At 33.2% G+C, this 22,546-nt stretch overlaps 2 protein-coding genes, 1 long non-coding RNA gene and 1 other non-coding gene across 4 annotated transcripts; all 4 read right to left on the bottom strand.

Annotated features, from left to right (window-relative positions):
• Positions 1 to 1,856: 1,856 nt before the first annotated feature.
• Positions 1,857 to 2,400, bottom strand: LOC105797780 (putative invertase inhibitor). Its single transcript, XM_012627703.1, has 2 exons — positions 2,164 to 2,400; positions 1,857 to 2,057 (listed from the first exon to the last, which is right to left on the bottom strand). The coding sequence occupies exons 1-2, from the start codon at positions 2,398 to 2,400 to the stop codon at positions 1,857 to 1,859; spliced, it is 438 nt and encodes a 145-aa protein (XP_012483157.1).
• Positions 2,401 to 4,808: 2,408 nt separating this feature from the next.
• On the bottom strand, positions 4,809 to 6,829 carry LOC105800730 (pectinesterase). Its single transcript, XR_008188542.1, has 2 exons — positions 5,709 to 6,829; positions 4,809 to 5,618 (listed from the first exon to the last, which is right to left on the bottom strand). It is a non-coding gene; the product is annotated as a pectinesterase (transcript).
• A 4,892-nt stretch (positions 6,830 to 11,721) lies between these two features.
• On the bottom strand, positions 11,722 to 13,762 carry LOC128032419 (pectinesterase-like). Its single transcript, XM_052620470.1, has 2 exons — positions 12,637 to 13,762; positions 11,722 to 12,547 (listed from the first exon to the last, which is right to left on the bottom strand). The coding sequence occupies exons 1-2, from the start codon at positions 13,619 to 13,621 to the stop codon at positions 11,847 to 11,849; spliced, it is 1,686 nt and encodes a 561-aa protein (XP_052476430.1). The 5' UTR covers positions 13,622 to 13,762; the 3' UTR covers positions 11,722 to 11,846.
• A 3,583-nt stretch (positions 13,763 to 17,345) lies between these two features.
• Positions 17,346 to 18,702, bottom strand: LOC128032421 (uncharacterized). Its single transcript, XR_008188544.1, has 4 exons — positions 18,382 to 18,702; positions 18,189 to 18,267; positions 17,996 to 18,077; positions 17,346 to 17,594 (listed from the first exon to the last, which is right to left on the bottom strand). It is a non-coding gene; the product is annotated as an uncharacterized LOC128032421 (long non-coding RNA).
• Between the last annotated feature and the right edge of the window lie 3,844 nt (positions 18,703 to 22,546).

The raw sequence follows: 22,546 nt of genomic DNA, 5'->3' as shown, positions 1-22,546 counted from the left end.
TTATCAAATTTTTATAAAGAAATACAATCATTAAGAATACTATTTAATTGCCGGTTGAGTTTTAGTTCGATTGGTATAAATATTGTTGTCAATGTAGGAGAATGTGTGTTCGACTGCGCTGGAATGCATTATACTTCTATTTATGGCTTGGGAGGGGTTATGATTAGTTCAGACATTGTGTCAAAAAGAACAAGATTATTAAAAAAAATACCATTTAATTATTACATTTTATTCAAGTAAATCTTTATGCATTTTAAGTTAGGAACGAATACATAACCTCCTGGGCAGTGCCCCTGCAATTTCTTTTTGGGTGTTTTGAGCCATTTGAAGCTTGGAATTTTTTGTATTTATAATTTTTAATATATATATTTTTATTAAATATGGATGTCAATCATAATTTTTAATGGGATTAAAGTGTCCTGTGGCACATTGTAATTGGGCAACATTTCAATCGATTTTTTTAACAGTAGTGGATTGAATTGGCAACAACATGTAACTTTAGGTACTAATCTGAACAAAAAAAGAAACTTAGGTACCGAAGTGAGAAAAATAATATACTTTAAGAGTCAAATGATGCTTTAAGCCTACTATAAATATGAACTTGAAATATGGGAATATACGTAAGTGGTCACGAAAATGTAAATTTTGCTATAAATATATATGAGGTCATGACGATCCCCCGTTCGGATTTAACTATGTTGCAACCATAAAATAAAAAATGATCATGTTTATAAAGCCTATATTAATATATGGATTTGAATGTATATGTGAAACTAGACAAAAAATTTCTAAATATACTCTGAATTTTATGAACTTTGAATTTATCTTTAAAAGAATGACATGAACAAGTCGATGGACTTAATTATTAGAAACTAATTGTGATAAGTGAAATGTCCTAGTAAACTTAGTGATTAGTGATGGTATAATTGGCATGTCATAAGAATTAGTGTGTATGTTGTATGAACGAAGATATGTTTATAAACGGAGATATATTACTTTGTACCATGACACTTTGGGTTTTTCTGTTATGTGTTTGGTTTCTACGGTGTATTTTGGTTGATGTTATATTAAAATTTGTTAAGGGTGAAATGAGTTAAAATTTGAGTGTGAATGTAATTTGATACAGGAAAAATAAAAAAAAGGGTATAAGCAAAATAAATGAAAAGAAATTGAACTAATGGATGAAATAGAAAATGTGTGAAGCTAATTACGATAAAAGATTTAGTGCTTAGCATTAAAGGAAAAACTATGGCTCAATTCATAAGCGAAAGAAAGATGTGAGAATAAAATTTCCAAAATCGTATACTCGATTAAAAAAGGTTTAAGAGCCATACATCTAAATTCGGAAATGTGGTTGCTTAATGAATATATTACAATGGGGAAAGTTGAGCCCTTATAATTTGATAATGAGAAATAATTTGGGTCGCATCAATGAATTAGGAATATGATTTATAAGCTTATCACATAGTACTTACTGCAGGCGTTAAGAGAGTTGAATGGGGAATGGGGAATGGGGCAGGAAAGGGGTGAATCGTAGAAAGGAGGGTGCAAGCAGTAAGGCAAGGAAGGATATGTTATAGTGTCAATCCAACTTAAACAAGTTACAGTGGCTGTGCTGTTGGCTGTGTTAGTGATTTTTCAGTTTTAACCGGGAATAGGACAAAGCACCAGCATACAACAAGAGTAAAAGCTAACGCAAAAATACATGAGAAATCGCACCAGCATGGAAAACATAAACAACACCAATCCATTAAACAACCACAACATAACCCCAATTCAACTCATACATTTTAATCTTAGGCGCATACTGGATGATAACAAAAACACTATTATTATTATTATTATTATTATTATTATTATTCGGATTTGGCGTCAGGTATGAAGGTAAGAAGCATTATTGCCAGCCGACAGAAATCGTTGTTCTCCTTTGCAATTGGCGATACTGTCTTTTTGCCCTCATTGAACACATCTTCACAAGTGACCGAACTAGTAACCAGTCCGCTAGCACCAGTCTTAGCCGAAAAATAATCTTTAGCCTTTAAGTACCCATTAATTCTCTGGACATCGGAGTCCGCAAGCGAGTAAAGTTGAGCGCAAACTTCCAAGCCGCGTATGAATGCCCACATTTTTGGTCTTCATCATCTTGGAAATGATGAAGCTTACATGTTTGGCTGCTGATTTCATTATGTGAAGCGTGATAGGAGCCAAATCATCATAGCTTCTGGCCGTTTCGCCCTTGGGATGCTTCTGTAGACTCCCAACACAGAAGTTGAAGGTTACTTTGGGTTGGGAATCACTCTTTACAGCTTTGTTGCAAGCTTCTTGGATAATGTTATTGCAGCTTACAGAGACAAGCAAGATAAAGAAGAAAGCGAGAAAACAAGTGTAGGAATTCATCATCTTTGAATTTGATTTGTTGGAGTTGCTAGTGGTAATAGTAATTGCTTTTGTTGAGAATATTTTCATGCTTGAAATGGACCCTTTTTATAATTCCCCTACGACTACCAAATTATCTAACATAAATACCATTATTTAGCATGAGAGATGAGACTCTTAGGATGCTTGTAGAAAAGTCAGACATCCCATAATCACACAATATATCATATTTTAACTCTAAAATTAACCCTTTCTTTATAAAATTCTGAACATTAATGGTCTTAAAGACTTCAAATCAAAAATTTCAAATATGCATTTTAATAGTATTTCTTGCCCAATTATTATTATTCTTTATCAATAACTTTTATTTTTAATTAATTGTAATCTGATTTTTTCCCTATATACTTTATAACTGTTTATGAAAATCAATCTTAGAAAGCATGAGATTATGAAGGAATACCAATCAATTCTAATTTTCCTATCTTCATAACATTCTCTTTTCTATTGATTTTTATAGAATTTTTTTATTGGTGTAAATGAGTTCGTTGTTAAAGAGAACCAAACTCTTGTCTAAGGCACATGTGCATGCCACTTCCACCTTTCTCTGATTTTTTTAAAGTGAACTATATTCAAATTATGATTATTTGTAGATTTTTGGTTGTTTAGTTGAGTAATCATTTTATAATTTTTGATTAAAATAATACTAATAGTTAATTAACTATTTTATAATTTATTATAGTTGAGCGATTAAAAAAAAGAAAAATTACCCTACAAACTTTTAATCGTGTTTTTATTTTTAATTTTTTTCTTCTTAGAACCCAAATTCACCTAATAAAAAACAAATCTTCCACAAATCTTTATCATAAATGGGAGAGGAAGAGGGTGTTCAAAAATAATAGTGACATTGACATGAGATGTTAAAGTGAAAATATCTAACTTCACCTATCTTGAATATAAAACATATCATATTATGCCAATTCAAAGTGTACCAAAATATTTATTAAATCAAAGAATTGAAAGTACAACACAAAATTGGTAGACCAATTGGGATGATTAAATAAAAAACAAAGGATTAAAATTTAAATAATACAAATACATATTTATCTAACTCAACTAATAAAATTATAAAAATCCACTTTTGGATTCTTATTAAATTAACCTCTTTAACTTAAGCATGTATCTAACTATTCTTTTAAAGGTGTAGGATCTAATTAAAGGGAAAATTATATGGGATTTTCCTAGTAATTTTACTACTTTTTACTTAAAAAGATTATTAATCTTGAATATTTGTTAATTAATTAAGTGAATTTTGCTTTAAATGTTAATAATGGGCATGAATTTATAAAGTATGTAAATTTGTGCTTTTTTTTTATATGATTTTTGTGCATAAAATAAAATTATTTCAATATGATATCCTGAAATTATCAATGGGAAGATACTCATCGGTTTCAGCCCTAGATTTCAACCGCGGTAGGCAAAACGTCCACCAATTGAGGTTTGGCGATAACCTAGAATATAAGACCCCGACACGACACGCAGTTAGTGGTTTTGTTTTCAAATTTATTCAGTCGATGTTTAGAGCCGGGAACACTTACAGTGGTGTATGCACAACATAACATACATAAGACTTCATATTGTTGAAATATAATGAACCTTTCTCATGTCCACTCCTTTTTCCATTGTCTTAGGACAATCCTCTAAAGAAAGGTGAAATCTCAATATTAGAAGGTTGATTACCCTTTTTCGTATAAGTTATAGCTTAGCTATCCAATATCTTGTCTATGTATGAATCTTGCAATAGTGCTATCACTTTGTTCTTTCGATCCCTTAGGATTCGAATGCCTAGAATAAAATTAGCTTCTCCCAAGTCTTTCATCCTAAACTGTTGGGTTACCCATAGTTTAAACGATGACAATATCCCTACATCATTCTCAACTAGTAGAATTTCACCCGACATATGGAATGAGAAAGACCACCTTTTCATCCCCTAAATGTTTATAAACACAACGTTCTTTTATGTTTTGCTCAAATTCAAAAATCTTGACCGCTTGAACAAATCTTTGATTCCATGCGCGGGATACTTGCTTAAGTCCATATATAAAAAAAAGTATATATAAAAAATAAGATTAATTTTTTTATAATATAATTGTTTTTATTAATTTTTAATATTATATTAGTAATTGTCACTTCATAAACTATTTTTTATTAAATCTTATAATTAAGTTTGATAATAATCATTTTATTAAATCTATTTAAAGTAAGGTGTCTACATCGGAAACAACATTATCAATCCAAATAATCCTTAAAAATTGTATTAAATTAAGTTCAATAATATTTAAACGTTGACTTAATTTTTGGGTTTTGCAAACATCATTAATAAGTGAATGGAAACAACAATCGGGAAACCAAAGAATTCAACATATATACATAGATAGATAAAAGATTAAAAAAACTGTTTAATTAATTAGTAAAAAAATGACATAATTAGAACAATGGTATGATAATAAGCATACTAATGGCGTTGGTATCGATAATAAGCTGTTTAGACTCCAGGGACCATGTCGGGACTATAGGGAACGCCGGAACTTGGGATCCAAGTCTCGGATTCGAGAAAGACGCGAGGAGTCCATTTGTTGGCTTCATTTATATCTATCTTTTTGATACCTTTCCATGCTACCCTACGGCTGGTATCAGCACCGGGTCCCCTATTTCCAAACTCGGCAATGAAAGAAGTGTCTATTCCTATGGTGCCTGTCATGGGGGCATAACCCTCTGGTTGAATGATGTCGTCGATCCTAGATTGCATTATGATGGACCTAGCGAATTGTTTCCAAGGACGCCCCAAGTACGCCTTGTTCGTATCCTTCACTGGGATGTAATCAGGGGCGCCCGAGATGGTGCAGTTTTGAAGCACAATGGCTGAGTTTGTTCCAAGATCATTCCTTCCTTGTGCAGTAACCATGCAGTTTTGGCCTGGCCCTGGCTTCCTCACGACGAGCATACAGTTCTGGAAAATGCTCGCCGCATCCCGAAGATGAAATCCACCGTTCCGGTGATGAGACAGTTGCTATATAACTGTCTCTCTCTGTGAGCGTAAAGAGTGTCTTGGTACCCAGTGAAATGGCAGTTGAACATGATGACCCTATCAGCAGTGGCCCTAAAGGCAACTGCTTGATGACCTTCGGGTCCTGCTGAGTTATCGAATCCAATGTCCTTGGCCATAAAACCAGCCCCATCCGCAGCTAAAATATTTCACAAACATACATACATATATACTAGTTAGCCACCACACTTTACCACCAAAACTTATATATGTATATAATACTACTTACCAACAGTTGCAGTGCGGTATGTTCTAACCGGTGGATTCTTAGCGACGCTAATGTCATTTGTGATGATGGTCTTGGTTGGGCCATCACCGATGAATACAACATTAGTCATTTGCTTGGTCACGTTGATTTTCTCCTTGTAAGTACCAGCCTTAATGTGAATAACAAATCGATCGGGACTTTTCACGGGGACTTCAGCCAAGGCCTTGTTAATAGTATCATATTTCCCGCTACCATCTTTAGCAACCACAACGTTAGGCTTCAAATCTATTGGTTTTGCTTGAAGGAGTTTTCGGTCAGCTTGACTAATCCACTCAGGCATATCCTCAGCCGACAAAAGCTTACGATTGACCTCCGTGGTGTCGATGTTGCCGACGTTTGGAATGTTAAGTTCCTTCACGATGGTGGATAACCCATTAAGCATCGCTAAAGCATTGCTAGTAATCTCCATGCTAGTCTTCAAGATTGATTGCATCTTCTGCGATGATTCGTTACTTGATTCCGCGAATGAGTCTATACATGTCTGTTGACTCGTGAATGCACCGCTTAGCCAGGTCTTTAGTTCCAAAAGGTATTTTCCGATCTTGCTCATTTCGTATTCCCCTAGCATGTCGAATGACTTTTGAAAGTCATCAATGGCTAAGTCCAACACCTCTTGGCAAACACCAAGTGCCGCTTTGTTGTTCTCATCCTTAATCAACTCTTGGACTGTTACTGAATGGGCCAACACGTTTTTTATCTCAACTAGCCCGGCTTGGAAACCTGTCCTTATCAGCTCCTTAACGTCGCTAGAATTTGACGACGCCAAGCTTTTTTGGCACGTCTCTTTATAATTTGTGGGTTGACATAGAGCTTGCACAGCTTTGTTCGAACTCGATATCTCTTCACCATCAGTCTTAGTTTTCATGTGCGTAACACCCACCACCACAGCTACCACCAAGGCTACCAGAAACACCGCACAAATGCCAATAATAGCATTATTCGCCATTTTTAAACAACTTTTTTTGTTTCAAAAAAATATCTTCTTCCCTCTTTCTTTCCCTTGAAGAAAAGAAAGCAAGAAAGAAGAAAACCTTATTTGAAGTTGTGGGGCTGCTTATTGCTTATCACTTATGGCCCCTCGAGCACAGGCTTGAATAATATGTTATTGAAGTTCCATATTTATATTAAAAAATGAATAGTTAAAACCCTAAAAATGGCCATATTTAGTTTAAAATGTTTAATGGTGGAGAGTGTCCTACGGATGTGAGAATTTGTTTAAATTTCAAGGATATTAATCGCTCTATAAAATTATGGTGTTTTAATCTTCTTTTTCTTATTCTTTTAAAATCTCGGGTTTTGAAATTGTTCAAAACAAGGCTAATGCTAGGATGTAATTTATATAATTATATATAATTATATTATATATATATATATATGGTTGAGTAAAATATTTTTAGATAAACTAATATTTTAAGTATCGAAATAATTAATATATAAATTTAATTTAAATGCTAAATTGTAAATTAAATATTATTTTTTAAAATTTTTCACATTCCACAAAGGATTAGCTTTCATATTTTAAGATTTTTTTGACACTTATAAATTACAGCTTTGTGGATTAAATGATAACTAACGTTGTTTGAAACATTTGTAAGAAATCATATCATATCATAAATAATATAATATAATAAGGTGTATATATTAATTCTTTGTGGCATTCTTTTTTTTCAAATTTATTTTTAATTAAAATATTATTATTTAAGATGATTTAAAATAATATTATAAACTAATATTATAAAATGAATTATTATTTATTTATTTTATCTAATATGTTTAAAATTTAACTTTTATTATGCGTTCTTTATAGTGAAAGCAAACTTGTGCATGAGCAGCAATTGTAATAATAAAATTATAATCATAATATTACCATGTAAAATTATGCGGTACAATAATATTACATATATTTAATTCAAATAATTTCGAATTATTAAATACTATTTTTATATTTAATATTTCTTATCAAATATTTAATATTTTTATGTGCATAGGATGGTCACTTTCCATCTTCAATTTATTTAATTTTTTTTATGTATTTGCTCTCCATTATTTTCACCTCAATTTAATTTTTTTTATCATACTGAAAGTTTGGGATGAAAATAATGGAACTTTGGACAAAGAGAAACAAGACATATGAGAAAACTCGAAATAAATGATCCAAAAGAATTCCTTGTTTCCTTTTAGACTTAGCATGTAAGATACTGTCATCAGTGTTTAAAAAACCCAGATGCAGAAACCGTATAGAGCCTTGAGATGGGGAGAAGTTTCAAACACCCTGGTTTCATCTGTCTGTCAAACTTTGGTAATGAATCCCAAGAGCATCCAAAATCGAGAGAAGGTCTTATTTTGGAGAAACATAAGATAGTTTGCATGCTAGCGCCGGGGATTCATGGGAAACATTAGGAAAGGTTCAGAGAAGAAAGTTCGAGGGAACTGACTGGTACACCAAAGAAAAAAACAAAATCAAACTTCAACATTCTTTGAACTGAGCTAACTCTAATTGCTGCCAAATGTCTCAAAACTTCATCCTTAACTCCACCAACTTGTAATTCCGCAATCTTACCCAACTTCAACGCGTTCTTCCTATTTTTGAAGTCGGAATGTGTGCACCACTGGCCGTTAGTTTCTTCTTTCTCAATTTTCTTAACTTTGTTGCCTCCTTTGACTATATAGTCCTCTACAATATCCTATTTGTAATTTCAACCAATTCCTTGTCTGTAGTCACATTATCTCTGCCCATCACCTCAGTTGTTTCAACGAAACCTTGATTCCCATTTGATTGGCTGAACGCTAGTGTCCGATCCATCTCTAAATTGGACTTGCACACTCACATTCTTTGCCCCGGTTGCTTACTTCCACTTCATCTGTCTCGTTTACACCCATGTTATCAATACTATGCAACGTCACCCCTTTCATGTCACCTTCAATATTTGACTTTCTTTCGTGTTATCAACACTTGCTTTTCATAACTCCTTTTCTTGTTTCGCATTGGAAAAATTGAAACCATCAGTTTTTACTTTAAACCTTATTTAGTATGATGTTAAGCAGATTTATTAGGTCTGTTCAGTTTAATGAAATTGAATGCATGCAGAAATTCAAAGTCACAAAGAAACCATGCCACAACCCAAAATTAACAAAATTACAATCCCAAAAACCATAACAAAATAAAGTAAAATTTACATTGCTTTATTAAATAAAACTGAGACGAAACCTCCGAATGTCATGTCCGAACCTAACCTCAAGGATTATCTATAAGAATAAAATTATGGGGGTGAGCTACAAAAAGCTCAATGCGAGTCTGAAACATAGTAAACATTGTATATACATATAGACATTCAAACTACAGTAAAGCGTATAGCCAACAACATTTCTTAGATCATAGTAGAGCACGACATCATAAAAATATATATATATATATATATATATATATATATATATATATGGGCATGCTTTTATGAAAGCATTGTATATTTTCTACCCACCGATCTATTATACACCATGATTTCTCAGAGCTCATCATTCTAACACCAAAACAAGAAGAGCCACCGGTAACAATTTTTTCAATTAGACTTCCAATAATTTGTGGATAAACCCCCAGTACTCCAAACCTTACTTTAGGGTTGCAAATTAATTTCTAGTATAATATTACAGATAAACCGCTGGTACTCCACAAAACTCCTCCGTCACCAATCAATCCCAATCCCCATGCAATGCATTATGACATACCGATAGTGTAGCATATCATGCTTGTCAATAATAATTTCAATAATGGTGGCATGCTTAACATGCATTCGATAAAAAAAATCAATCAGAGAATTTTTTTTACATGTAATCCATTTATGTAGTAACAATCAGAATGGTTAACAATACAAGGCATGTAATAACATGCATTAAGCTGATCAACACTTATAGTATACATCCGGTTAACACCTATAGCATTGCACACTTGGTTATTTACACTTTAAGGCCCTAGAACATTCGACCAATGCCAATAAAATACATACAACCTTTCAACAATCACCAAACATACAAAGTTAGGACCCATACCTGAATAACACAAATCCGAAACACTAATAGTAGTCTGCAGCTCCTATGCTTCAGATGTGATTAAATCTGGTTTAGATATGTACCTAACACAAAGAAACAATTGTTAGAAATCAACCACTAATCTCCTTATAAGGTTCGGCCAAATCGGAGACAATAATGGCTATTCAAATCTGATTTTCGGAATCACCACATACACTGTTTTGGCTTTAGAAAGAGATGCGAATAACCTCTGATGTCAACAGTGATTCGAGCGATTCAGATTTTAACCTTCAATAAAAAAACACAAATAGAACACATGTGAGAATTGACCATGGACTTTTGATAGAATCGACCATTATAGAAAAGAAAAATGTATTCATCTATTAAAAGAAAACTGAGCTTAGATAACAAATACACTAAGTACATTAGGAAGTACTTGCTATAGTCAGAATTGCATGAGTAATTAGAAATTTTTATTTTTAGAGCAACATTTTCTGCACTTATTTTGCTAAACAAGCTTATGAAACTTGGGCAAATTTTTAGAAACAAAATATTGCTGAGAAGAGAACTGAAGTATAAAATATGTTTACATGGTTTGGCATTACAAAAGGTAATTATGTTGTTGTGGTAATTCATTCATGCATATTTTGCTTAAGGACAAGCAATAACTTAGGTTTGGGGGTGTGATAACTCTTGAAAAGAGTTATATTTCAAGCTTATAGACTTGGTTAATTATTCATACTTGAGTAAATTTAGTTGTATTTTAGGAAATTATAGTAGTATTTTTATAACATTGCATCATGAAGCTTGGATTTTGCTTTCAATGTCACTATTTGTTACTTTTACTCGTGGGGGGAAAGAAATTGCTTGTTGTTTATAGCAGGTGTAGAAAGGAGGAAAATAAATGAATGAGTGAAGTTTTGTCATGTCAAAACGTTGGATAGATTGCCAATACAAATGCCATGGCAATTTCAGGAAGATGCTAACTCAACTGTTAATTCGTTGCACTCTCAGCCAGTTGTACTTGTACTAGAAATATCCACCTAAAAAAGGAGAAAAGAGTTGTGCTGAGAGGGGGAATTACCCTATAAAAAGGAGGAAGAGAGGAGAGAGAGCGATTTTTCCTTTCACATAATTTCTCGTGAGAGATCTAGAGACGTAAGGAAAGAGGGTAGCAACTAAGGAATAGAGTAGCAATGCAAGGAAGAAGGAAAAGCATTCAATCCTGGGCTTCGTAAGATATTGCAGCACTGGAGTTGGGGCTAAATTGGTGAAAGCTTCTTGAAGTTCTTCCTTCACTATCTTAATTGATTTCTATGAATTTTAACTGTGAAAATATGTTATTGAATGATACTTTCATTTTGGATTTTAGTTTCCAACTCATGAGCTAATCTCATCGGGTTGGGATTACTGGATGAATCTTTAGTTTCTTTAATGACCAAGGTATTATCCTGATTAGATTTACTATTTCATTTGATTTGGGCTATTTTAAAATGTATGCAATCTCTAGAAATAGATAAATGTATGGTATGTCTATAAACTTGATTTAATTCTGAAAAGGTTAGATGAGTTGGATTGTGATGAAATGATTCAAGGGAGTACTCGATAGAATACTCGTAGCACTCTAGACATAGAGTTACACTCTTTATAGAGAAATGAAGTAATAGTACTGGGTATCCTTTTTTAGGCTTGTAAACATGCAAAGCCTTAGGTAGGGTAGCTTGAAATCTGACTCTCAAAAGAAGCAAACTATCTTAGATTTAATCTGAATTAAATCTTGCAATTAAGTTTGATAATAATCATTTTATTAAATCTATTTAATCAATCCAAATAATCCTTAAAAAATATATTAAATTAAGTTCAATAATATTTAAATGTTGACTTAATTATTGGGCCTTGCAAACATCATTAATAAGTGAATGGAAACAACAATCGAGAAACCAAAGAATTCAACATATATACATAGATAGATAAAAGATTAAAAAATTGTTTAATTAATTAGTAAAAAAATGACATAATTAGAAAAATGATATGATAATAAACATATTAATGGCGTTGGTATCGATAATAAGATGTTTAGACTCCAGGGACCATGTCGGGACTATAGGGAACGCCGGAACTCGGAATCCAAGTCTCGGATTCGAGAAAGACGCGAGGAGTCCATTTGTTGGCTTCATTTATATCTATCTTTTTGATACCTTTCCATGCTACCCTACGGCTGGTATCGGCACCGGGTCCCCTGTTTCCAAACTCGGCAATGAAAGAAGTGTCTATTCCTATGGTGCCTGTCATGGGGGCATAACCCTCTGGTTGAATGATGTCGTCGATCCTAGATTGCATTATGATGGACCTAGCAAATTGTTTCCAAGGACGCCCCAAGTACGCCTTGTTCGTATCCTTCACTGGGATGTAATCAGGGGCACCCGAGATGGTGCAGTTTTGAAGCACAATGGCTGAGTTTGTTCCAAGATCATTCCTTCCTTGTGCAGTAACCATGCAGTTTTGGCCTGGCCCTGGCTTCCTCACGACGAGCATACAGTTCTGGAAAATGCTCGCCGCATCCCCGAAGATGAAATCCACCGTTCCGGTGATGAGACAGTTGCTATATAACTGTCTCTCTCTGTGAGCATAGAGAGTGTCTTGGTACCCAGTGAAATGGCAGTTGAACATGATGACCCTATCAGCAGTGGCCCTAAAGGCAACTGCTTGATGACCTTCGGGTCCTGCTGAGTTATCGAATCCAATGTCCTTGGCCATGAAACCAGCCCCATCCGCAGCTAAAATATTTCACAAACATGTATACATATATACTAGTTAGCCACCACACTTCATGACAAAACTTATATATGTATATAATACTACTTACCAACAGTTGCAGTGCGGTATGTTCTAACCGGTGGATTCTTAACGACGCTAATGTCATTTGTGATAATGGTCTTGGTTGGGCCATCACCAATGAATACAACATTAGTCATCTTCTTGGTCAAGTTGATTTGCTCCTTGTAAGTACCAGCCTTAATGTGAATAACAAATCGATCGGGACTTTTCACAGGGACTTCAGCCAATGCCTTGTTAATAGTATCATATTTCCCGCTACCATCTTTAGCAACCACAACGTTAGGTTTCAAATCCATTGGTTTTGCTTGAAGAAGTTTTCGGTCAGCTTGACTAATCCACTCAGGCATATCCTCAGCCGACAAAAGCTTACGGTTGACCCCCGTGGTGTCGATGTTGCCGATGTTTGGAATGTTAAGTTCCTTCACGATGGTGGATAACCCATTAAGCATCGCTAAAGCATTGCTAGTAATCTCCATGCTAGTCTTCAAGATTGATTGCATCTTCTGCGATGATTCGTTACTTGATTCCGCGAATGAGTCTATACATGTCTGTTGACTCGTGAATGCACCGCTTAGCCAGGTCTTTAGTTCCAAAAGGTATTTTCCGATCTTGCTCATGTCGTATTCCCCTAGCATGTCGAATGACTTTTGAAAGTCATCAATGGCTAAGTCCAACACCTCTTGGCAAACACCAAGTGCCGCTTTGTTGTTCTCATCCTTGATCAACTCTTGGACCGTCACTGAATGGGCTAGCACGTTCTTTATCTCAACTAGCCCGGCTTGGAAACCTGTCCTTATCAGCTCCTTAACGTCGCTAGAATTTGACGACGCCAAGCTTTTCTGGCACGTCTCTTTATAATTCGTGGGTTGACATAGGGCTTGCACGGCTTTGTTCGAACTCGATATCTCTTCACCATCATTCTTGTTTTTTATGTGCGTAACACCCACCACCACGGCTACCACCAAGGCCACCAGAAACACCGCACAAATACCAATAATAGCATTATTCGCCATTCTTAAACAACTTTTTTTTTTTCAAAAAAGTATCTTCTTCTCTCTTTCTTTCCCCCTGAAGAAAAGAAAGCGAGAAAGAAGAAAACCTTATTTGAAGTTGTGGGGTTGCTTATTGCTTATCACTTATGGCCCCTTGAGCACAAGCTTGAATAATATGTTATTGAAGTTCTCTATTTATATTAAAAAATGAATCAGTTAAAACCCAAAAAATGACCATATTTAGTTTAAAATGTTTTATGGTGGAGAGTGCCCTACGGATGTGAGAATTTGTTTAAATTTCAAGGATATTAATCACTCTTTAAAATTATGGTGTTTTAATATTCCTTTTATTATTCCTTTAAAATCTCGAGCTTTGAAATTGTTAAAAAATGATTAATGCTAGGATGTAATTTATATAATTATATATATATGTGGTTGAGTAAAATATTTTTAGATAAACTAATATTTTTAGTATTGAAACAATTAATATATAAATGTAATTTAAAAGCTAAATTGTAAATTAAATATTAGTTTTTTAAAATCTTTTCACATTCTACAAAAATTAATTTCCGTATTTTAGGATTTTCTTTGACACTTGTAAATTAAAGCTTTGTGGATTAAATGGTAACTAATGTTGTTAGAAACATTTGTAAGAAATCATATCATATCATAAATAATAAATATAATAATGTATATATTCATTTTTGTGGCATTCTTTTTTTCAAATTTAAGTTTTAATTAAAATATTATTTTTAAAATGATTTAAAATAATTTTAAAAATAATTTTATAAAATGCATTATTATTTATTTATTTTATCTAATATGTTTAAATTTTGACTATTATTATGCATTCTTTATAGTGAAAGCAAACCTGTGCATGAGTAGCAATTGTAATAATAATTATTATGATATATTAATTAAATTAATAGAAAAGAAAAATAAGTAATTTTTTTAACATTCCAAAGAAGTAATTCGTTGAGCAACCTGAGAGATGATTCAAACAGTTTCATGGTAATTTTCTTTGTATTTCGCTTTGAAAAAGGGTATATTCTGCTAATTTTGAATTTAACTTCTTTAGTCCATGATATGAAATGAGTCAATAAAGCATTTTATAAATGAAATTTAAATAAAACAGGGTAAGTGCCTAATATTATCATGTAAAATTACGCGGTACAATAATATTACATATATTTAATTCAAATAACTTCATATTATTAAATTCTAGTTTTTATATTTAATATTTCTTATCAAATTTTTAATATTTTTATGTATTTGCTCTCCATTACTTTCACCTGAATTTAATAGTTTTTTTCTATCATACTGAAGATTTGGGATGATAATAATGGAACTTGGGAAAAATAGGGGTGTGCATTCGGTTAACCGATCCGAAATAGCTATAACCGAATTAATCGATCTTCCAAAATTTTTAACCGTTAACCGAACCGAATTTAAAAAAAAAAATTAATCAAACCGAAATTTTTTCGGTTAATTAGGTCGGTTAACCGAATTAACCGAAAATTGTATGGTTTTTATTTTTGAATAAAAATTAACTGAATTAACCGAATTACCCGAATTGAATCACTACATAATTAAAAATATTACATAATTAGTCTTTGAATCACTACATAATTAAAAATATTATATAATTCTTAAAATTAACACATAGTTGAAATGTAAGTCTTTAATATTTTCTATTTATATCTATTTCTTCTCTCCAAAAAATCTCCATTTGCATTAAACCTAAAAAAAAAAAAACATGTGTAATTGGGTAGATACTTAAGAGTCAGACTTTAGTTTTATTTTTATTGGGTTGGTAATTGGGTAGACTTTAGTTTTAGTTTTATTGGGTTCGGTAATTGGGTTGGGTTGGATAATTTTATTTATTAATTTTTTCGGTTAACCGAAAAAATTCAGTTAACCGACCGGTTTCGAACCGAATTAATCGTTAACAGAAAAATCATAAAAAAATTAACTGACCCCCGACCGAAAAAATTCTGTTAACTGACCGATTAACCGAATTCGATCGGTTAACCGAATTTTTCGATTTTACCCGAATTATGCACACCCCTAGGGACAAAGAGAAACGAGACATATGAGAAAAATTGAAATAAACGATCCAAAAGAGTTCTTTGTTTCTTTCCAGACTTAGCATGTAAGATACTATTATCAATGTTTAAAAAGCCCAGATGTAGAAGTCGTATAGAGCCTTGAGATGGGGAGAAGTTTCAAACACCACGGTTTCATCTGTCTGTCAGACTTTTGCAATGAACCCCAAGAGCAAAATCGAGAGAGTATCTCTTATTTTGGAGAAACATAAGATAGTTTGCATGCTAGCGCCGGGGATTCATGGGAAACATTAGGAGAGTTTTAGAGAAGAAAGTTTGAGGGTACTGACTGGTACACAAAAAAAAAAAACAAAAAAAACAAAATCAAACTTCAACATTCCTTGAACTGAGCTAAGTCTAATTGCTACCAAATGTCTCAAAACTTCATCCTTATCTCCACCAACTTGTAATCCCATAATCTTACCCAACTTCAACGCGTTCTTGTTTTTGAAGTCAGAATGTGTTCACCACTAGCCGTTAGTTTCTTCTTTCTCAATTTTCTTAACTTTGTTGCCTCCTTTGGCTATATACTCATTTACAATATCCTCTTCGTAACTTCAACCAATTCCTTTCCTGCAGTCATATCATCTCTACCCATCACCTCAGTTGTTTCAACGGAACCTTGATTCCCATCTGAATGGCCCAACACTAGTGTTCGATCCACCTCTAAATTGGATTTGCCTACACTCACCTTCTTTGCCCCGGTTACTTACTTCCGCTTCATCTGTCTCATTTTCACCGATGTTATCAATACTAAGCAACGTCACCCCTTTCATGTCAGCTTCAATATTTGACTTTTTGCCATCACCACCCCAAAATTTAAGATATTCTCTCACATTCGACAACACTTGCTTGTCAATAGTAATATTTATTTTTCCAATTGCTTGAAATTTTCAACCATAACGGTATCCTCCCTAATCTGGTTCAAACATTATGATCGGATCTTGAAGGTTACATTGGCCACCGAAATGGCCTAGTAGAATCGTTTAGTTCTCGTAACATTTATTTTTTCAATTTTTAGAAAAATTAGATTGGTTGACATATATTTATTAAAAACATCAGATTTTAAGTCAAGTTAATATTAAGGCTCCAAATTTAGTATGTGTTGTGACATTTTAGGGTAAACTTAATTGATTTTTGTTTTGTTGATTTGCTTTTCAAAACTCTTTTCCTTGTTTCGTATTGGAAAAATTGGAACCATCAGTTTTTACTTTAAACCTTATTTAATATGATGTTAAGCAAATTTGTTGGGTCTGTTCAGTTTAATGAATTGGATGCATGTGGAAATTCAAACTTAAAAAGAACCCATGCCACAACCCAAAATTAACAAAATTACAGTCCCAAAAACCATAACAGAATAAAGTAAAATTTAAATTGCTTTATTAAATAAAATTGAGATGAAACCTCTGAATATCGTGTCCGATCCTAACCTCAAAGTTTAGATAAAATTATGGGGGTGAGCTGTAAAAAGCTCAACGCAAGTCTTAAACTTAGTAAACATTGTATATACATGCAGACGTTCAAACTATAGTAAAGCATATAGCCAGCAACATTTCTTAGATCATAGTATAGCATGACATCATAAAAATATAATATATATATATGTACATGCTCATATGAAAACAATGTATATTTCCTACCCATCCATCTGCTACACACTATGAGTTCCCCAAAGCTCAACATTCGAACACTAAAACAGTAAGAGTCTTAGCTCAATGTGGATAAACCACCATTGACAATTTTTTCAATTGATTGCCAATAATTTGTGGATAAACTACTAGTAATTTTCGGATAAACCGTCAGTACTCCGAACATGACTTCAGGGTTGTAGATTAATTGCCAGTATAATATGACAGATAAACTGTCCGTACTCCATGGATCTCCTCCATCTCCAATCAATCCAAGTCCCCATGCAATGCATTATGGCAATGCTTTTCAATAACAATTGCAATAACAATGGCATGTGTAACAATTTCAATTCGATAAAATAATATCAATCAGTGACATGTTTTTTTTTTTAAATGCAAGCAATAAACAATGTATCAATCAATGGCATGCTATATTCGCAATCCATTTATACATTAACAATCAACATGCTTAACAATACAGTACATGTAATAACATGCATTCAGCTAATCAACCAGTAACAATAGGCATACAATCAGTTAACACTTATAACACTTACACACTTGGTTATTTACACTTTAAGGCCCTATAACATTCGACCAATGCCAATAAAGTACAAACATGATTTCAACAATCACCAACCATACAAAGTTAGGACCCATACCTGAATAATGCATATCTGAAGCACTAACACTAGTCTGCAGCTCCTATGCTTCAGATCTGATTAAATCTGGTTTAATTTGTACCTAACACAAGGAAGTAATTGTTAGAAATTAGCCTCTAATCACCTTATAGGGTTCGGCCAAATCAGAGAAAACAATGGCAATTCATATATGATTTTTGGAATCACCACATACACTAGTACTATTTCAACTTAAGACGAAGACGCGAATAATGTTTGATGTCACCATTGATCTGAGTGATTTGAATATGAACCTTCAATAAAAAAACACAAAAAGAACACATGTGAGAATTAGCCATGGACTCTTGATAGATTTGACCATTATAGAAAAGAAATATGTATTTAAATTTGACTAATAAACAACTTACACTTCGCGGATCTCAGACCTTTGATAACAAATAATCACAAAACGGATTGATCACTTGCAAAGGGCCAAAAAAGATCTGACCAAAGATGAATGGTGGTTTCGTCAACAAAAGAATGAGAGAAAATGAAAGAAGGAGAGGAGAAACAAAAGGGGCAACAGTAGTGGTGGCTGATCACTAGGGCGACGTCAATGAAAGAGAAAACATGAGGTTTCAAGGGGAGGCAATAAAAGAGATAAGAGAAAAGAATTATTGAAGAAATGAGAGGAAGAGAGAAGGTGGGACGTAGAGAGGGTGAGCAAATGAGGCTGAAAAGAAAAGAAAAAAATACAATATGTACCTAGGGTTACAACATGGGACGACAACACCTAGGGTTTTTGGGAAAAAATACAACATATAAAAATTATGCGAGGGAGGAGATTCAGACTTGGGTTTCAAAGACAATTTCACTAACACTTAACCATTAGACAAGTAACTCATTTTTTAACTAACGGGTAAAGATAATAGTAAAATTTAAAATGAAAGGCTTATAAAGTTGTATTTATAGCCTATTACTATTTAACCTAGCATTGACTATTTTACCATTAAGTGAAAAATAGACTTAAGTTTGTTGGACATAAAATTGCCTTTCAGTTTTTTCACCCTTTAGGCAGCGATATTGTGATAACCAAACTTGAATATCATGATACCCCCAACAATCTTGGAATGGATGGTGATACCCCCAACAAACTTGAATATCATGTGTAATACCCTAATTTTGCCCGGCCCAAATCAAATAAATAAACAAATTATATAAAAAAATAAATAATAAAAATAATAATAATAACAAGGTTATTAAAAGTCCATCAGTCCAGCAAGCCCAAAATACAAGCCTAAAATCATACAGACCAAATACACCCCAGCCTAATCGCCTTACAAGCCCAAACCAACTAAATACCCTTGGCCCAAAACTGGAACAAACAAAAACCCTAGGGTTTCTGAGACTTTTAGCGCCGCAGCCAGCAGGTTTAGCCTCCGAGCAGCTCCACGTCAGCCTCTGCTTCCGTACGCGATGCCATTGCCCCCTCGTACGACCGTACCTGCAGCAAACAACAAATCGACAGCAAAATGGAACAAACAAACAGCAAAAGAAAGGCAGAGAAAAAGAAAAACAAAAAAAGAATTTGTATTCGTTTTCTTTTCTTTTTGTTTTCGGGTTATAAAAAACCCAAAGATGTACTTAAAGGGGGTCTCTTTTCCCTTTTTTACGCATACAGAGATTGAATACAGAAACAAGAAAAAACATTAAAAGAAAACTAAGCTTCGTAAGTTTTTTTGAATTTTCTCTTCGTTTTTCTCTTTTTTTCTTTGATTCTTTAGTTCATTGCTAGGGTAAACAAATAAAGAAGAAAGTTCAGAGTGAGAAACGTACCTGGTGACCGGTGTCCTTCGCTCCGTCGCAATCGGAGTCGCGCAAAGGGGATTCGGAAAACCATTGGCCTATGGACGTAGCAGAACGGCGCAGAAATGAGAAGGGATTGCTAGGGTTCTGTTTCGGGCTTAGTCTAGGTTTTTTTTTCTTTTTATATTGATTATTAAAACGGTGCCGTTTGAAGGCTTGGAGGGCTGCGCATTATTACCCTAATGGGTATTTTGCGAAATTAGTCCTTCCAATTCTGGGGCACATTCGATGCAGCCTTTTTATTTTACTTAATTTCAGCCATAGAACTTTGCGCCTGTTCCAATCTTGTCCTGCGCAAAACGATGTGCATAAGGGACGGGGATATTGCACAGTCAGTCCCTCATGTCATCAGCGCATCTTATTTCAGTCCCCTTGCGAACTGTTTGCGATTTTGCAATTAAAGCCTCGAATTTTAATTCTGTTTCCACCTCATCCTCGGTTTATTTAATTCATTTATTTGTAGAAAATGTTCTTTTATCGTTACTTATTTTAAGTTTTTATATTTATTATTTATTTGAAGTTGTTTTACATTAAATTTATTTTTTTATACATATTATTTCTTATAAACTTATGTATGAACATTTTTCAAATTTTTTTCTTCAGACGTATATATGTATTTTTTCAAAATATATGTTCTTTTTAAATATATTTTTAATTGTTTCCATTGTTATTTATTTATTGTCTAATTTTTTTATATATATGTTCTACTTATTTGAATCGTTATTATTTATTTTGAAATGCCAAGACAAATCATTCATTTTGAGCTATTATTTTCTTTAAATTGACTTATATATATTATTCGTTTTGTTTGCTTTGATTATTAGTATTTGTATTTGATGTGTGGTGTAAGTATTGTCATTATGTGTATTATTTCATTTATTCGTATTTTCATGCTATAGTAATTAATATGATTATTGCTATTATTAGTTGGTGCATTATTATTATAGTTTCATTGCAAATATTATAACATTCCTTTATGTATTATTCTACCCACATAGCCATTTCACACCATTTCATTATCATTGTACCATACATGATGTTTAAACATATTTGACCTTTCTACGCAATGTATAAAAAGGAATTTTGAAAATAAAGGCAATACCCGATATTTGGAATCCTCGAGAGAATTGAGCCCTAACGTATTGGGTTTTAATTTTTCTCGTTGAATCTAAATAATCAAATTTTCTTTAATCAAAACACATAAATAAAAGCTCATTCTCGGGAATTCGATACGTTGTGTCCTAATGCATTGGATATGACATGTTATTTTCTCGAGACGAGGATTCTTCTAAAAATAAAGGCAATATGAGGTATTTAGGAATTTTGGGAAATTGAACCCTAACTTACTGGATTTTGATTTTTTCATTTGACCCAAATGACCAAATATTCTTCTCAACATGCATGGGTTTTAAAAGTTAAAAGATAAACTTAATTTTGGAAGATTAAAAATGTTGCGCCTTAACTCACTGGGTGTGACATTCTATTTCTTTGAAATAAGAGTGTTTTATTATTCAATTTATTCAAGTTAAAAGGATCGTATTTTAAAATCTTTTCAAATTTTGACATTAAGACATTAAACAATCAATTCAGTACCAATTTTGGGCGTCACGAGGGTGCTAACCCTTCCTAATGCGTAACCGACTCCCGAACCTGTTTTCTCAAAATTCGCAGACCTAAAATTATTTCCAAGGTGATCCAATCACACCTCAATAAAAGATCGGTGGCGACTCCCGGTTTTCATTTTAAAAGTCGATCCCCATTTTTTTCTAAATTTAAAAATGATTTCGACATCATGTCACAGTAGTCGGCCCCGATTTTTTTCATTTCAGTTTTTTCAAGGGTATTACACTTCCATACTTCGATATCGTTCCATACTTCGATATCGTGATACCCACTTGTAGGTGATATTTTCTTCCTGTTCAGGCCACCGCCGACTCCCTACATCACTTAATCAACTTGTTAGGTTTCCCATGCCACAATTGGCCAATTTGGGTATCAGAAATGACTTGAAACTAATAAAAAATTTATTAAAAATAAAATTAAAAATAAAAAAACATATAAAAGACACTAAAATTGTTTAAAGATAAGCTCCTTAAGTGCATTTGAGGGTTTAATTTGACGTATCAAATTACAGTAGATCACCTAGGACAACAACACAACCTGCTATTGATTTCCTCGAATCTCGACACGTTTGGAAGTCAAATACCATTTCAGGCCGTGTGGACCCAAAATGAACCTTAAAACACAATATTACCATTTCAAGTTTGCTTGGACCTTAAGAAACTCAAATACCAATCAAAATACCAAATCAAAATGACTTTAATCGAGCCAAAAACACACCAAAACCAACCTATTAAGTGCCTAACTAATGTACTCTCATTGGTGCCACAAGTATATATAATTATACATCAAAATAATTATCAATTCAACTTATTAATTCATTCAAGCAATATTTATCTGAAATACCTATCAAAGGTATCTCAATCATAACATTTCTTTCATACATATCATTCACATTATCATAGAAACTATACCTCATTCTCATATATTATATAACATTTAAACAAAAAATCATCCATAGTTTTTATATAAACCAAAACATTAACGATAATAACACAAGAGCCTATACATGCCATATAATATAAATTAAACGTTCCAAAAACTATCAAATTGAGCTGGATAGAGTGACTTGAGTGCCGATCCGATCGTCCAACCTTTCGAGAATCT

The sequence above is a fragment of the Gossypium raimondii genome, chromosome 9 (genome assembly GCF_025698545.1).
Source record: "Gossypium raimondii isolate GPD5lz chromosome 9, ASM2569854v1, whole genome shotgun sequence".
NCBI classification, from domain to species: Eukaryota; Viridiplantae; Streptophyta; class Magnoliopsida; order Malvales; family Malvaceae; genus Gossypium; species Gossypium raimondii.
This window is presented reverse-complemented; position numbering and strand designations above follow the sequence as displayed.

Bases quoted from the DNA above. Each gene is read 5' to 3' on its own strand.
- LOC105797780 (XM_012627703.1), bottom strand. From the start codon at position 2,400: ATGATGAATTCCTACACTTGTTTTCTCGCTTTCTTCTTTATCTTGCTT. The intron at 2,058-2,163 runs GTAAGCTTCATC...TCCGATGTCCAG, and splicing joins TGAAATCAGCAGCCAAACAT to AGAATTAATGGGTACTTAAA.
- LOC128032419 (XM_052620470.1), bottom strand. From the start codon at position 13,621: ATGGCGAATAATGCTATTATTGGTATTTGTGCGGTGTTTCTGGTGGCC. The intron at 12,548-12,636 runs GTAAGTAGTATT...GAAATATTTTAG, and splicing joins ATACCGCACTGCAACTGTTG to CTGCGGATGGGGCTGGTTTC.